Source organism: Capra hircus, chromosome 7 (assembly GCF_001704415.2).
Source record: "Capra hircus breed San Clemente chromosome 7, ASM170441v1, whole genome shotgun sequence".
NCBI classification, from domain to species: domain Eukaryota; kingdom Metazoa; phylum Chordata; class Mammalia; order Artiodactyla; family Bovidae; genus Capra; species Capra hircus.
Window position 1 is genome coordinate 68,063,073 of NC_030814.1, and position 16,145 is coordinate 68,079,217.

Consider the following 16,145-nt stretch of genomic DNA (forward strand, 5'->3'; position numbering starts at 1 on the left):
CTTCTTTATGGTGTAACTCTCACATCCATACATGACTACTGGAAAAACCGTAGCTTTGACTTTGGAATATAGAAACTGCTGTATTAAAAAATCCTTCTAGGAATTTAATGTTATATCTTGCAAATCTTTTCTATAGCTGAATTTCTATAAATCTTAAGGGCATTTTTTCCTATAGAAGCTTCACAGAAAACCCAGGTAAAACATTTATTCTAAGCGGATTTGTTATTGTGACCTTGAGATAATGAAGTAGATCCCAGTAATATTAGTGGTAAATTAATTAATATTTTAAGAGATTTGTTATAGTGAAAATGTTCTTGATTGGGTCAAAAAAGTAACAGTCATAGCACTAAATAAAAAGAGATCTTTTTGTGGGTGGCCTAGATGGTTGAATAGGAAGACCCTAAACTCACCTCCTTCATTGAGCACACGAAAATTACAACTATTTACAGATTGAATATTGATGAGAAAAACCAGAACACTGACATAAAAAATCTCATACAATGAAAGATATAAATAAGGAGCACAACAATATGTGTGGGAAGGATGGAGATACAGTACAGACATGATGCATACCCTCATATGGGTCACCCACAAATCAGAGAATAATTACAATTGCAGAGGTTCTCCCCAACAAGTTATGGGTCCAAGCCCCATATTGAATTCCCCAGACCAGGCTGTGAGACCAGTAAGGCTTGATTTAGAAAAAGCCTGAGAACTGTGGAAAATAGAGATGTCTGTCTTAAATGGCTGACACAGAATCTCACGTGCTCTGAAATACAGAGAAAAGACAGTAATTTGAAAGAAGCATATGTCAGACCCAGCCGCTGATCTTGGAGAATCTCTCAGAAAGGCAAGAGGCAGCTGGAACTCACCTTGGGGACATGAACACTGGTGGGAGTCTTTTTGGGGAGCATGTTCTATCATGTGGTTGCTGGTGCTGGCAAATGCCATTTTGTAATCCCCCCTCTAGTTTATGGCTCAAGACATGTCCCCACACACCAATGACCCAGAATTAGCTCTGAGCTACCCAGGGCTTTGTAGACAGAGAATCTGGGATTTGGCTTTACCCACCACTGGGCCAATGCTAGCCTTGGGAACAGCCTCATCCTACAGTGGGCAGGTATCAGCTCCAAGAGTAACTGGGCCCCACCCACCAGTGGGTCAACATACCAACTCCAGGACTTCCAGAGCCTTGTAGCTAGCCAAAGACCTCAGGACTGGCTACACAGACTAGTGAACTGGCACTAGCCTTGGGATCATCCCACCCCACTGCAAGGCATAAGCCCTACCACCTGCAGGCCAACATCAGCTCTGGAACCCCCAAAGCCCAGTTTTGCCCACCAAGAGACAGCACCAACTCTGAGACATGTTGGATCTCTCAGCCAGCTTCCCTGGGATTCAGTTCCACTCACCAGTGGCCCAACCCCAAATCTGGGATTCCCTGAACCCTTCAATCAGCAATGTCAAGGACTTGCTTTGCCCACAAGTTGATACTAGATCTGGGAACCAAGATCAAACAACCACTCAGAACAAAACCTGACTCCATACACAAGTGAGTCAGCATTGGTCCTGGGACTTTCTGGAGAACTAAAGCCATCTGCCTTGGCACCCAGCCTTACCTATCTGTCAGTAGACTCCACACAAGGCAGAGTTTAGCAACTAACAGGACTAGGAGCCAGCCACACCTACAAGACCACCCATAATAGTACTAGTCAGAAGGACTCATACAATCCACATAGGGGGGTGCCCCTCTAGCAGTTAGCTCCTGTGACCAGAGAAGCACAGGATGTCTCTTACAAAGAGCCTCTTTGCCAAGATCAGGAAACATAGACCACCTACCAGATAAATAGATATTAAAATATTGAATTAGGCAAAATGAGGTGACAGATGAATATTTTTCAAACGAAGGAATAAGCTAAAACTGTAAGAAGAACCAAGTGAATTGAGATAAGCATCTACCTGATAAAGAGTTTAAGGTAATGATTGTAAAGATGCTCAAGGAACTCTGGAGAAGAATGATGAATGCAGTGAGAACTGTAACAGAAGAGTCAGGAAATATTAAAAAGAAAAGCCAAACATAGCTGAATAATACAATAATTAAAATTAAAAATACACTAGAATGAGTCAACAGTAGACTATACAGAGGAATGGATCAGCAAGCTGGAAGACACAGTAGTGGAAATCATGAGAGCTGACAGGAAAAAAGAATAAACAGAAATGAAGACAATTCTCTCAGAGACAACATCAAGCATAGTAATATTCACATTATAGTGGTCTGAGAAAGAAAGAATAGGGTAGAGAAAATACTTGAGGTTATAATGCCTGAAAATTTCCCTAATCTGGGAAAGGAAACAGACATCCAGGTCCAGGAAGCACAGGGAATCTCAAATGAGACAAACCCAAAGAAGGTAACACAAAGGCAAATTATGAGTAAAATGACAAAAAGTAAAGAAGAGAGAATATTAAAAGCAGCAAGGGAAAAGCAGAGTTACATACAAGGGGACTCCCATAAGGCTGTCAGATAACTTACAGCAGAAACTCTGCAAGCCAGAAAGAAGTGACTTGATATTTTTAAAGTATGAAAGAGAAAAACCTACAACCAAGAATACTCTACCTAGAGGCTTTTACTCAGGTTTAAAGGAACTATCAAAAACTTTAAGAAAAGATAAAGAGGTTTAGCATCACTAAAACTGATTTTAAAAGAAATATTAGAGGAATTTCTCTAAGTGAAAAAGAAAAGGATACAACCAGAAATGTGAAAATTATGAAAGGAAAAATCTCATTGACAAAGGTCAATATATAATAAAGATAGCAAATCAACAGTATATAAAACTAATCAAAAGGCCAAAAGATGAAAATAGCAAAATCATCTATATCCACAATAAGTAGTTAATGGATACACAAAATAAAAAGATATAAAATATGGCATCAAAAATCAACATGGAGCGAGGGTAGTGAAACTGCAAAGTTGTTAAAAATGTACTTAAACTTAGATCAGCAACTTTAAACAATCATGTACTTATACAGATTGCTTTATACAAATCTCTAGGTAAAATAAATCAAAATTTATAATAGATACACACACCCAGAAGATAAAAGAATCTGAATATAACCCTAAATAGAGTCAGCAAATCACAGGGAAAGAGAACAAAAGCAGAAGGGAACAAAAAAGTACTACAAAATAACCCACAAACAATTAACAACATGGCAATATGTACAAACCTATGAAGGATTACAAATGGAATAATTTCTGCAATCAAAAGACATAGAGTGGCTAAATAGATGCAAACACAAGATCCAATATATGTTGCCTTTAAGAGAGTCACTTCAGATCTAAAGATACACACAAACTGAAAGCATTCCTTGCATTTCCTTTCCTTGTGGAAATGAAAAGAAAGCAGGGCTAGCAATATTTTGTAAAATAAAATGGACTTTAGAACAAAGACTATAACAAGAAGAACGTTATATAATGACCAAGAGATCAATTCAAGAAGACATAACAATTTTAAATATATATGCATGCCAAATAGGACTACCTAAGTATATATAAAAAATTGAAAGACATAAAGGTAGAAATGGACAGTAGCACAGGAACAGCAGTGGACTTAACAAGAAACCTACATTTGTGGAAAGAATGAATTTCTGAATTTCATCCAGAAAGAAAATAAGGAAGGAAACACTGGCTTTAATGGATGCATTAGACTAATTGGATACACACACACACACACACACACACACACACACACGTAACATTTTATACAAAATCAGCACAATAGACCTTCTTTTCAATTTCACATGAAACATTCTCTAAGATAGATCATGTGCTAGGGCACAAAACAAATCCCAGTAAATTTAAGAAAACTGAACTCATATTAATCATCTCTTTCCGCTACAAGGCTACATGACAAGAGGAAAACTGCAAAGAACACAAACACACAGAGGCTAAAAAATATGCTGCTAAACAACTAACGAGTTATTGAAGATATCAAAGAAGAGATTTAAAAAATTGCTGGAGACAAATAAAGTGAAACACTCAGACACCCAATGGGCCAAAAGTCTACAGGACACAGCAGAACAGCTCTAAGTGGGAATTGGATATAAGCACAAACCTGCCTCAGGAGAAAAGAGAAATGTAAAATAAGCAACTCATCCTTACGTCTAGAGAAACTAAAAGAAGAAAAACAGACAGAGCACAGGCTATAGAAGAAAGCAAACCATAAGGATCAGAGTAGAAATAAATGCAATAGATAATAAAAATGGAAGAGATCAATATTGTAAAGTAATTAACCTCCAAATAAATAAATTTATATAAAAAATAAAATTAAGAGTTAGTACTTTGAAAAAAGTAAAATTGATAGAACTTTATACAGATGCATCAATTTTATTAATTTAGAGAGTACTTAGGAAAATAAGAAATGAAAAGAAGTAACAACTTATACCACAGGAATGTAAAGGATCATAAGAGATTACTACAAACAATTATAACCATTAAAATGGACAACCTAGAACAAGAGGATATGATTTTGATGATAATATTGATGATGTCAATAATAATAAGAAAATTGAACAGTTAACTAGAACAATGAGTGATAATTTTACAAATTAAAATTTTTTTATTATTGCTCATTTTACTTAAAATAAAACCACATAATCATAAGTTTCAGTTAGTTGTAGTTATTTTTAACTACAATCTCAGTAGTCACACTGAATTGGATTATAAATTATGAAATTGAATTATTTCATTGGCTTGAAAAATAACAATTAATGCAGCATTGAAGAATGAAAAATGGTGAAAACTGAGAAGTATACATAATGCAACTACATAAATTATATGTAGAAAACATAAAAAATTATGTATGAGTACAAGTAGGAGATTAGAAAAAAGAAGAGTTATATAGAACTATTTCATGGAATAAGTGATCTTTGTTTTGATCTTTTGTACAGTGGTGCTTCAGTCAAGGCCATTAAGAATGAATTGATGAGTGAAAGAAAACACAGAAATAATGACTTTAAGAAAAGAAACATCAACCAAGTGGTTATAGGATGACAGTCAGTTTTGGATTTAATGAAGCTCCTCCAGAGGATGGAGATTATCTGTCTAAACCCATGTAATTTCCCCAAAAGCTAAAGACAAGTAACACATTGTTTGTACTCAACTAGAGTCATCACTATAGAACTAAGAACAGCTCCATCTCAATAGACATATGTCAATAAGTATGCATCCTAATATCATCTTGCTCCTTTATGCTGTTATATTTCCCTTATGACAGTCCAGTGACCATGATTATTTTTAATATTGACAGTAGAGCATTTCTGACAGTGACATTGTAGAATATGATATTTCTTCAACTGTAACACTTTCCCATGCACTTCCTCAGAGCCCCCGCCACTTCTTTATTCCTCAGGCTGTAGATGAGTGGGTTGAGCATGGGGGTCACTATGGTGCCAAGAACAGTTCCAATCTGGTCTTGTTCAGGTGTATGGGCTAAGGTGGGTGTCATGTAGATGAAGATAGCTTGACCAAAGTAGAGACTCACCACTGTCATGTGGGAAGAGCAGGTAGCCAGGGCTTTGTTCTTGCCCTTGCGAGAGTTCATCCTGAGAACAGTGAGGAAGATGAGAGTGTAGGAAGTTAGAATGAGAATAAATGGGATCAGGAGAAAAACAATGGTTGACACAAATTTCACCATCTCATAGGCTGATATATCCATACAAGACAATCTCAGGATGGCAGGCATCTCACAGAAGTAATGATTAATCTCTCTGGAACCACAGATGGGGAAGTTCATGGGATAGATGGTGTGTACAAGGGCTGCAAGAGCTCCACCAATCCAGGCTGCAGCAACCATCTGTAGACAGATGTTGGGGTTCATGAGGACTGTGTACCGCAGGGGGTTACAGACAGCCACATAGCGGTCATAAGCCATGAGAGTCAGCAAGATGCACTCAGCAAGGCCAAGGGTGAGGAAAAAGAAGAGCTGAGTAGCACAGGAAAAATAGGAAATGTTCTTCTTTCCTGTGAAATAGTTGGTGACCATTTTGGGGACTGTGCAGGAAATGTAAGCCAGGTCAATGAGGGAGAGCTGACTGAGTAGGAAGTACATGGGAGTATGAAGATGGGAGTCCAGCCAGATAAGGAGGATTAGTATGGAGTTTCCAGTAAAGGCAGCAGTGTAGATAAGGATGATAATGAGGATGAGGAGGTTGGGATGCCTGAACCAGGGAAAGAGCCCCAGGAGGATGAAGTCAGTTGAGGTATCATTCTTCTGATTCATATTTTCATTCAAATGCCTTATTCAAACTGAAAACTTGCAGAAGCAAAAAATGTAGCAGAGGATGTGGTGCTCTGCTAAAATAATTTAATATGTTGGTCAGGACTTTCTTTGTACACTTATGGATCAGACTTCAAAGCAGCACATTCTCATAAAAGAGAAAATGGGGAAAAAACCCACAAAACTTCCTCAAATTAAAACACCTGTACTTAGAAATTAGAAAGATCATACCTGAAAGTTGGTAAATGAATATTTATTCCATTTGATTTATAATAATCACTTACTTAACCATTATTTCTCCCATGTTTGAATTTCTTAATGTACTGACATTCTTATTTCTTGCATATTGCTTTTCTAAGTGTTCTATTCTATCTACCTTCACCCTAGAAGAAAGATTTCTTACTTCCTTTGGAGTTCTCTCTCAGCTTTTATCATGAAATTTTGATTGTCCACTAATGAGAAAAGCTATTCACTTCATTTTATAAGCTAATCTCTGTAATTCTTATTTTATTCAGTTTTCTCTTTTGATTCGTACTTCTCATCTTAGTTTTCAACTGCATATTTACAGTTAAATAATTTCCTTATTCAGTTAACAACTTAAAGACAGCTGCCATATCCTTTCATTTGTTAAAAGTGAAATTTCTCAGTCGTGTCCGACTCTGTGACCCCATCAACTGTAGCCTGCCAGGCTCCTCTGTCCATGGGATTCTCCAGGCAGGAATACTGGAGTGGGCTGCCATTTTCTTCTCCAGGGGATCTTCCTGACCCAGGGATTGTACCCGGGTCTCCTGCACTGCAGGCAGACTCTTTACCATCTGAGCTACCAGGGGCAACCAGTTAATCTTACAGTTATTGTTCATTGATCATAGAATAAAAATCTTCAAAATACTCTTAACAAGTTGACTATAATCCTGCAAATGAATTTTAAGATCCTGTGTTTGTAGGAGTCGTATTTTTCAGCTGATGACAGATGAATTCATATATCTTCATAAATATTCCCTATGCCTTCTTTTATTTGAAATAATGAAAGAGAAACATTGTATACTGTCTGACTCTCAATGGAAAGAGAGCAGAGTTCTCAGTGTCACACTTCCAAGGAAAAGTCACTATAAGCTGTGGCAGTGCTTTAGCTCTGGGAAATTTTGTTTCTTTACATTACCAGAGACCCTGGGCACCTCTGGGTCCCTGGATTGCTTTTCTGGAGTGCTTTCTTTCAAGATGTTTCTCTGTCATCCTACATTTTTTGACATAAATACTTTCCCTAACACATTCATTCTCTGTGGTGTGAAATGATGGGAGAATATCTTTGAAAATTATATTCTATGATCAAGTATCTCATGTAAAATATGACATTTTGCCTACATATTTAACACACAGGGATTATTATTACTATGAATTCCAGGCTAAGAATGGGAAATGGTCAAACACTGCCAAATTAATTTGTCCTATGCTTGCCTAGAGAATCCTGTGGATGGAGGAGCCTGGTGGGCTGCTGTCCATAGGGTCACACAGAGTCGGACATGACTGAAGCGACTTCGCATGCGTGCATTCATTGGAGAAGGAAATGGTGATCCACTCCAGTATTCTTGCCTGGAGAATCCCAGGGACAGGGGAGCCTGGTGGGCTGTTGTCTATGGGGTTGCACAGAGTTAGACACGACTGAAGCAACTTAGCAGCAGCCGCAGCAGCAGCACGAGTGATAAAGGATTGAACACTGTACCTAGCATCTCACTCTGTGCTTATATACAAGTCCTTTTCAAGTATGAATTAATCATTTCACAGATTAACAAATTAGACTTTTAAATGTTATATGTTGTGGTTTGAAAATATTATGTTTTATATCTATCATGCAATATTACATTTTCTTGAATTTAGGAATATAAAGTAAAAGTGATTCTTGAGATTTCTTTAACAAGATCTTGGTTCTATCAGTATCTTTGCAAGCCTGGAAGTCAATGAATAGCTCTAAGATTCAGTTGGTTCGTATGTAAGTGAGACTTTGATCTACTTGATTTATAAGGGGTGTTCTTGCTTTCTTAAAAATTACATTAATCAGTAGGTATTGATAAAACCATTGGACACATACTTTATTACACTGAAATAATGATTCAACAACAAACTATGCATTAGCGAACTCTTTGTGACCTTATGGACTGTAGCTTGCCAGACTCCTCTGTCCATGGGATTCTCCAGGCAGGAATACTGCAGTGGGTTGCCATGCAATCCTCCAGGAGATCTTCCCAACCTGGGTTGAGAAGGCCTTCCATCTGGTCAAACAGAGTTGGATACGACTGAAGCTACTTAGCACACACACATAAGTCTGTATTTGGCTAATGCATAATTTGTTGTTGAATCATCATTTCAATATAATAAAGTATCTGTCCATACAAACTCAGTCTTGACTAAATAATGCACACTATGTTATAAAATTCTTGCAAAATATTTTTCTGCCAAAATGTGTATATTTTTGCCTTCAAATGTTCAAATATGGATAAGCACAATTTACTCAAGAAATACAAACAAAGCAAGCTTAATTCTGTGGGATATTTTAGCTAAAAATAGTGCCAATTCTTTCAGTTTCTTCTTAGAAAATTCAAATTTCCTGGTAAATGCTCAAGGATCCTAATTTCTCCATTGCAAAAAGTCTGAAATTGAGTGACTAACAATCAAAGAAACACTCACTCTTAAAGCATTTTTGTGTAAATGGTGAAAGATAGAACCTATCAGAAAGGTTTGTACAGATTATTCCCATCCATGATTCACCCTATTCTTTCGAATGCTCTTAAACTCCTTCTGGAAAACAATGTCCAAAAAATGTTTTTGTCATGCAAGATCCAAGTTGTATTCCTCCTAGGCTCCAGGGCAGTAATTCCTAAAGAAATACTGTGAGAAGACATGAATGTCTCCTCCAATGACAGTATAGAGGAGGAACTGCTAATAATAGTGATTATAACAACAGTGAAGTGAAAGTGAAGTTGCTCAGTCCTGTCCAACTCTTTGCGGCCCATGAACTGTAGCCCACCAAGCTCCTCGGTCCATGGGATTCTCCAGGCAAGAATACTGGAGTGGGTTGCCATTTCCTTCCCCAATAACAACAGTAGTTAATGCTTATAGTAAAAGTAAAGTGAAGTGAAAGTTGCTCAGTTGTGTCTGACTCTTTGCAACCCCGTGGACTATACAGTCCATGGAATTCTCCAGGCAAAGAGGACTTACTAAATGTCAGAGCCCTTTACATGCATTAACCTACTGACTGTTCATATGGAATGTATGTGCAGTCTTGAGGAACTGATGCAGAGAAGACATGTAGCAATGTGCTCTCAATACCCTGTCAGACAATGGCTGAAGAGCATGGGGACACAGGCACTTTCTTACAGAAACTCCCTCCATCAAGATATTATTCAACCTGTCTAGTCATTTATGTATTTATGTAATTGTAAAAGAAATGTAAATTGTAAAAGAAATGCATTTCACATATCGTGACTCACTGTGAGAGGCTTCCTTTCTATGTGGTCCAAACATATGTGCTCTTGTTTTTCAAAGCTTTCTGTCCTGAACCTTTGATGTGGAGACTGAATGAACAAACAGAGTTAGCTTCTTGCATGGAAGAATATAAATTATTATAAATTATTTATCCGCTTTTAATAGGTAAACAACTTTTCTCTTCCATGGCTACTGCTGCTTGGTGAACTTCCAGTAGCTACTGCCATCCCCTTGTGCACTATGACTCTTGTGTAATAAATTCTTGTCTTGAGAAACCTGATTTCTGACATTTCAGGGTACTTGAAAGTGAATTAATTACATTTCTATTCTACACCTGGCTTAGGTCTGAGAAGAGAATGTGAGGATTCAGTATTGTAATATGAAGTCCTTCCATAGCTTCTGTGTACCACAGAGTTGGAGAAACCTTAAAGGATTTCTCATGGGAGTCTGTCCCCAAACTTCAATTAATTACAGATCTAGAGTAAATGTGGCTTCCCTGGTGGCTTATTGGTAAAGAATCCACCTTCAGTGCAGGAGAGGCAGGTTCAATCCCTGCACTGAAGCAGACCGGGAAGATCTCCTGAAGGAAATGGCAACCCACCTCATTATCTTTGCCTGGGAAATCCCATGGGCAGAGGAGCCTGGTGAGCTGCAGTCTGTGGGTTTGCAAGAGTTGGACATGACTTAGCGACTATACCACAACCACCACCAAATAAGTATAGGGCTCTTAGAAACCTCCTATAAAGTATACACACTGTCCAGTATTATGTACTTTATGTTTGTAAAATAGCATGGTTGAACTTTGATTGTATCTATGAAAATGGAGACATGAAAGAAATTACATACTGAAAATGTGATAGCAAAGTATTTGGATGACTTTGAAAGAGTGGATAGCAAAAAACAAACAAACATTTTTTTGAAAATTGTACTTAAACATGAACTGTGAAGCAAAATTCTAGATGAGAATGCCAGTGTCAAACGCCTTGTTTTTACTGATTACAATTTTATTCCAAATTATCATGGGTCTGAGTATTAGTTTATCTTATTACAATCTACTTTTGCACTGGAAAATGGAGGAAAGGAAATTAATTGAGTAATATAAACTCTGACTGTGGTTTCAGCAAGAGAATAATAAGCAAACTCATTTAAAGGAAGAAAATTCAATGAGTTAAGTAATTTGTGGGTTCTAGAAACAATAGTTTGATTAATATTTTAATTGTGACTATTTGAGTTTCTGGATGGAAAAAGTTCCCTCCAAGAATCATTTTACTTGAAATAACTAGTTGCTCACCATCTAGGAATACTGTATGAGAGGCCTGAAGTAGCCCGGGGAGACCACATGACTTGGTTTCATATCACACATTTTCATGGTTATCCTGACTCTACAGTCACACTTGGTCAGGTGTGTAAGAATATCTACTTCAGTTGCTTTATGGGAGGTGACAATCCATACCTAAACATCAGTGGCTTTTGTGGAAGTCACCATATTTCTTTCATGAATGTCATAGATTTTTGCTTTATTCCCAGGCTCAACAGTAGGAATAAAAGGTGACTCAGAAATACTAATTAGGGCATCAGTGGCTCCAAGTACAAGTAGCTTGTTTTCCATAACAAGATACAAAATTGTCTAGTAACTTTCAAATATTTGTTAAACTACTCAGAAAGGAAAACACATAGCTTGTAGCAAAAGGTTTTTGTACATGTCATATGTTTGAGACAGAGTTACCTCTTTTCTATGTGCAGATGATGGTTCTCATTGTTTGTGATAGCTTTGCCCTTTTACTCTCTCCCCAAGATTTATTGAGTAATGGTTGAAAAGTAAAATTTATCTTTAAAGTGTACAACATGATGATAATTTGATATGTTCCATACTTTGAGAAATGACTACCACAATTAACACATTCATTACCTCACATAGGAACTATAGGAACATTTTTGGGGGAGGCGGTTGTAAAAGCTTGGGCTTCCCAGGTGGCTCAGTGGTAAAGAATCTGCCTGCCAGTTAAGGAGATACAAGAGACATGGGTTCAATCCCTGGGTCGAGAAGATCCTCTGGAGGACAAAATGGCAACTCACTCCAGTATTCTTGCTTATAAAATCCCATGGACAGAGGAGCCTGGTGGACTACAGTCCATGGGGTTGCAAAGAGTTGAACATGACTGAGTGACTTAACACAATGTAAAAGCCCAAGATCTACTCTCTCAGCAAATTTCAACCGTACAATAAATGGTTATCTCTAATATTCCAATGACATATAACACCATGCTGTATGCTACATCCTCAGGACTTAACTCATCTTATAACTGTCAATTTGTATTCTTTGACTAAAATATTTCCATTATTCCTACCATCTAGCTCTTGATATATACTGCTTTACTGTGGTCCTATGAATTAAGAAATTTTAAAATAAATTCCATATATGTGAGATTGTACAGTACCTATCTTTCCAGTTTAGCTTATTTTATTTAACATAATTTCTTCTAGATTCATTCATGTTGCTGCAAAAGGCAGATTTTTTTTCTATTTGATGGATGAATAATATTCCATAATAAAGGGAATATAAATATATGCTATATATTTATATAACAATATTACACACACACACACATATATATATAATTTATCAGTTTCTCGATTATCTGTCACTGGAGTTATTTTAGTTTCTTCTCTATTGTGATAATGTTGTAACAAATATGAGAGAACAGATATTTCTTTGAGGTAATCTCATTGCTTCAGATTTATTACCCAGACTGGTTGAGCACATTCTACTTTTATTTTTTAGAAACAGCCATACTGTTTTCCATAATGGCTGTACCAAAATACATCTTCACCAGCAGTGTACAAGAGATCCTTTTCTCCACATCCTTGCTAACATTTACCTATTATCTTTTTAAAAATAGAAATCCTAACAAGTTTGTGGTAATATCTCACTGTGAATTTGATTTACATTTCCTGATAGTTAGTGATGTTGATTGAACATGTTTTCATGTATGTGTTAGCCATTTGTATGTGTTTGAAAAAATGTCTATTCAGGTCATTTGTCCAATTTTACATTAGAGCACTTGTTTGTTTGCTGCTGAGTTGCATGACTTCCTTTTATATTTTGGATATTAAATCCTTGTCAAATAAATGATTTATAAACATTTTTTCCCATTTTATTGATTGTTTTTTCATTTTTGGTTTCCCTTGATGTGCTGAAGTTTTTTAGTGTGATGTAGTCTACTTTATACTTGCTTTTTTTGTCCTTTCTTTTGATGTCATATCAAAAAAATAATGGTCAAGACCAATGCAGGAGCTTTGGAGTATGTATTTTTTTTGAGGCATTTTACAGTTTCATGACTTATATTTAAGTCTTTTATCTTTTATTATTGGATAAAAGACAATTTTTTGTGAGTGGAATAAGACAAGGATCCAACTTCATTCTTTTACATGTGGATATTCACTTGGACAGTGGTAAAAAATCCACCTGCAATGTAGGAGACGTAAGAAACTCAGGTTCGATCACTGGCTCGAGAAGATCCCCTGGGGGAGGAAATGGCAACTCACTCCAATATTCTTGCCTGGAAAATTTCATGGACGGAAGATCTTGATAGGCTATAGTCCATGGGGTCTCAAAGAATTGGACATGACTGAGCACACATACATGTATCCAGTTTGCTGAACACCATTTATGATATTAACACCATTAACACCATTAAGATATAATCTTTCCATGATGTGTGTTCTTATTACTTTTGTTGAATATTCGGTGAGATATGAGTGGTTTTATCACTATGCTGTCTGTTCTGTTTCATTGGATGATACCAGTAAGATACAAGTTTGATCTAGTATATTATTTTAGTATATCTTTGTAATAATTTGATATTAGAAAGTGTAATGCCCCTGGTTTCATAATTCTTTTTCAAATTGCTAAGACTCTGGGGCAGTGCCAAGATGGTGGAGGAATAGGAGGGGGAGACCACTTTCTCCCCAACAAATTCATCAAAAGATCATTTGAATGCTGAGCAACTTTTACAAAACAACTTCTGAATGCTGGCAGAGCAAACCAGGCGCCCAGAAAGGCAGCCCATTCTCTTTGAAAGGAGGAGGGACAAAATATACAAAACGAAAAGAGAGACAAAAGAGTTAGGGACAGAGACCTGTCCTGGGGAGGGAATCTTGAAGGAAGAGAAGTTTCCACACAGTAGGAAACCCTCTCACAGTTGGGTCTGCGGGGAGTTTTGGAATCTCAGAGGGCAAAATAACCGGGAGAAAAAAAAAAAATCAAAACCCCATAGAATAGGTGCCTAACTGCAACTGCAAGCCTAGAAGTAGCCCAGACGCTCATGTCCACCATCAGTGAGGAGGGGCTGAAGATACCACCAGAAAATTACCAGAGCAAATCAATGAATAAAGTTGCAGCATATAAAATGAATACACAGATATTCCTTGCATTCCTATACACTAACAATGAGAAAACAGAAAGAGAAGTTAAGTAAACAATCCCATTCACCATGGCGATGAAAAGAATAAGACACTTAGAAATAAATTCACCTAAAGAAACAAAAGATCTATATATAGAAATTATAAAACACTGATGAAAGAAATAAAAGATGACACAAATAGATGGAGAAATAGACCACATTCATGGATCGGAAGAATCAACAAGTGAAAATCAGTGTACTACCCAAAGCAATTTACAGATTCAATGCAATCCCTCTCAAACTACCAACAGTAATTTTCACAGAACTAGAACAAATAATTTCATAATTTGTATGGAAACACAGAAAACCTCGAAGAGCCGAAGCAATCTTGAGAAAGAAGAATGGAACTGGAGAAATCAACCTGCCTGACTTCAGACTATACTACAAAGCTACAGTCATCAAGACAGTATGGTATTGGCACAAAAAATGGATATACAGATCAATGGAACAAAATAGAAAGCCCAGAAATAAATCCATGCACCTGTGGACACCCTTCTTTGACCAAGGAGGCAAAATATACAATGGATTAAAGACAATCTTTTCAAAAAGTGGTGCTGGGAAAACTGATCAATCACCTATAAAAGAATGAAACTGGAACACTTTCTAACACCATACACAAAAATAAACTCAAAATGGATTAAAGATCTAAACATAAGACCAGAAACTATAAAACTCCTAGAGGAAAACATAGGCAGAACACTTGACATAAATCACAGCAAGATCCTCTATGACCCAACTCTGAGAGTGATGGAAATATAAGCAAAATGAGGGATGGTACAGGGAGGGAGGAGGGAGAGGGTTCAGGATGGGGAACACATGTATACCTGTGGAGGATTCATGTTGATGTATGGCAAAATCAATACAATATTGTAAAGTAATTAACTTACAATTAAAATAAATAAAATTTAAAAAAATAATAAAAAAAGAATGAATATGGGGGACAAGAACAACAACAAAAAAATAATAAAAAAATAAACAAATGGAACCTAATTAAACGTAAAATCTTTTGCACAATGAAGGAAACTACAAGTAAGGTGAAAAGACAGCCTTCAGAATGGGAGAAAATAATGGCATTTGAAGCAACTGACAAAGAATTAATCTCAAAAATATGCAAGAAGTTCTTGTAGTTCAATACCAGAAAAATAAAAGACCTAATCAAAAAATGAGCCAAAGAACTAAACAGACATTTCTCCAAAGAAAACATACAGATAGCTAACAAAAATATGAAAAGATGCTCAACATTACTCATTATCAGAGAAATGCAAATCAAAACCACAATGAAGTACCATCTCACACTGGTCAGAATGACTGCCATCAAAAAGTCTACAAACAATAAATGTTAGAGAGGGTGTGGCGATAAGGGAACCCTCTTAATCTGTTGGTGGGAATGCAAACTAGTACAGCCACTATGGAGAACAGTGTGGAGATTCCTTAAAAAACTGGAAATAGAACTGCCATATGGCCCAGCAATCCCACTGCTGGGCATACACACCAAGGAAACCAGAATTGAAAGACACATGTACCCCAATATTCATTGCAGCACTGTTTACAAATGCTAGGGCATTGAAGCAACCTAGAGTGTCCATCAGCAGATGAATGGATAAGAAAGTAGGGGTACATATACACAGTGGAATATTAGTTATTAAATAGAACACATTTGAGTCAGTTCTAATGAGGTGGATGAAACTGGAACCTATTATACAGAGTGAAATAAGTCAGAAAGTAAAACACCAGTCTGGTATATTAATGCATATATATGGAATTTAGAAAGAATGGTAATGATGACCCTATATGTGAGACAGCAAAAGAGACAGATATAAAGAGCAAACTTTTGGACTCTGGGAGAAGCTGAGGGTTTGATGATTTGAGAGAATAACATTGAAACATGTATATTACCATATGTAAAATAGATGACCAGTCCAAGTTCGAT

The 16,145-nt window shown here is 36.8% G+C and overlaps 1 protein-coding gene across 1 annotated transcript; it reads right to left on the minus strand.

The window, feature by feature from the left end:
- On the minus strand, window positions 5,346-6,275 carry LOC102189947 (olfactory receptor 2T27-like). The gene has a single exon (XM_005683267.2). The coding sequence runs from the start codon at window positions 6,273-6,275 to the stop codon at window positions 5,346-5,348; it is 930 nt and encodes a 309-aa protein (XP_005683324.2).

What these genes read in the sequence shown, in the direction of transcription:
- LOC102189947 (XM_005683267.2), bottom strand. Translation starts at nt 6,275, where the DNA reads ATGAATCAGAAGAATGATACCTCAACTGACTTCATCCTCCTGGGGCTC.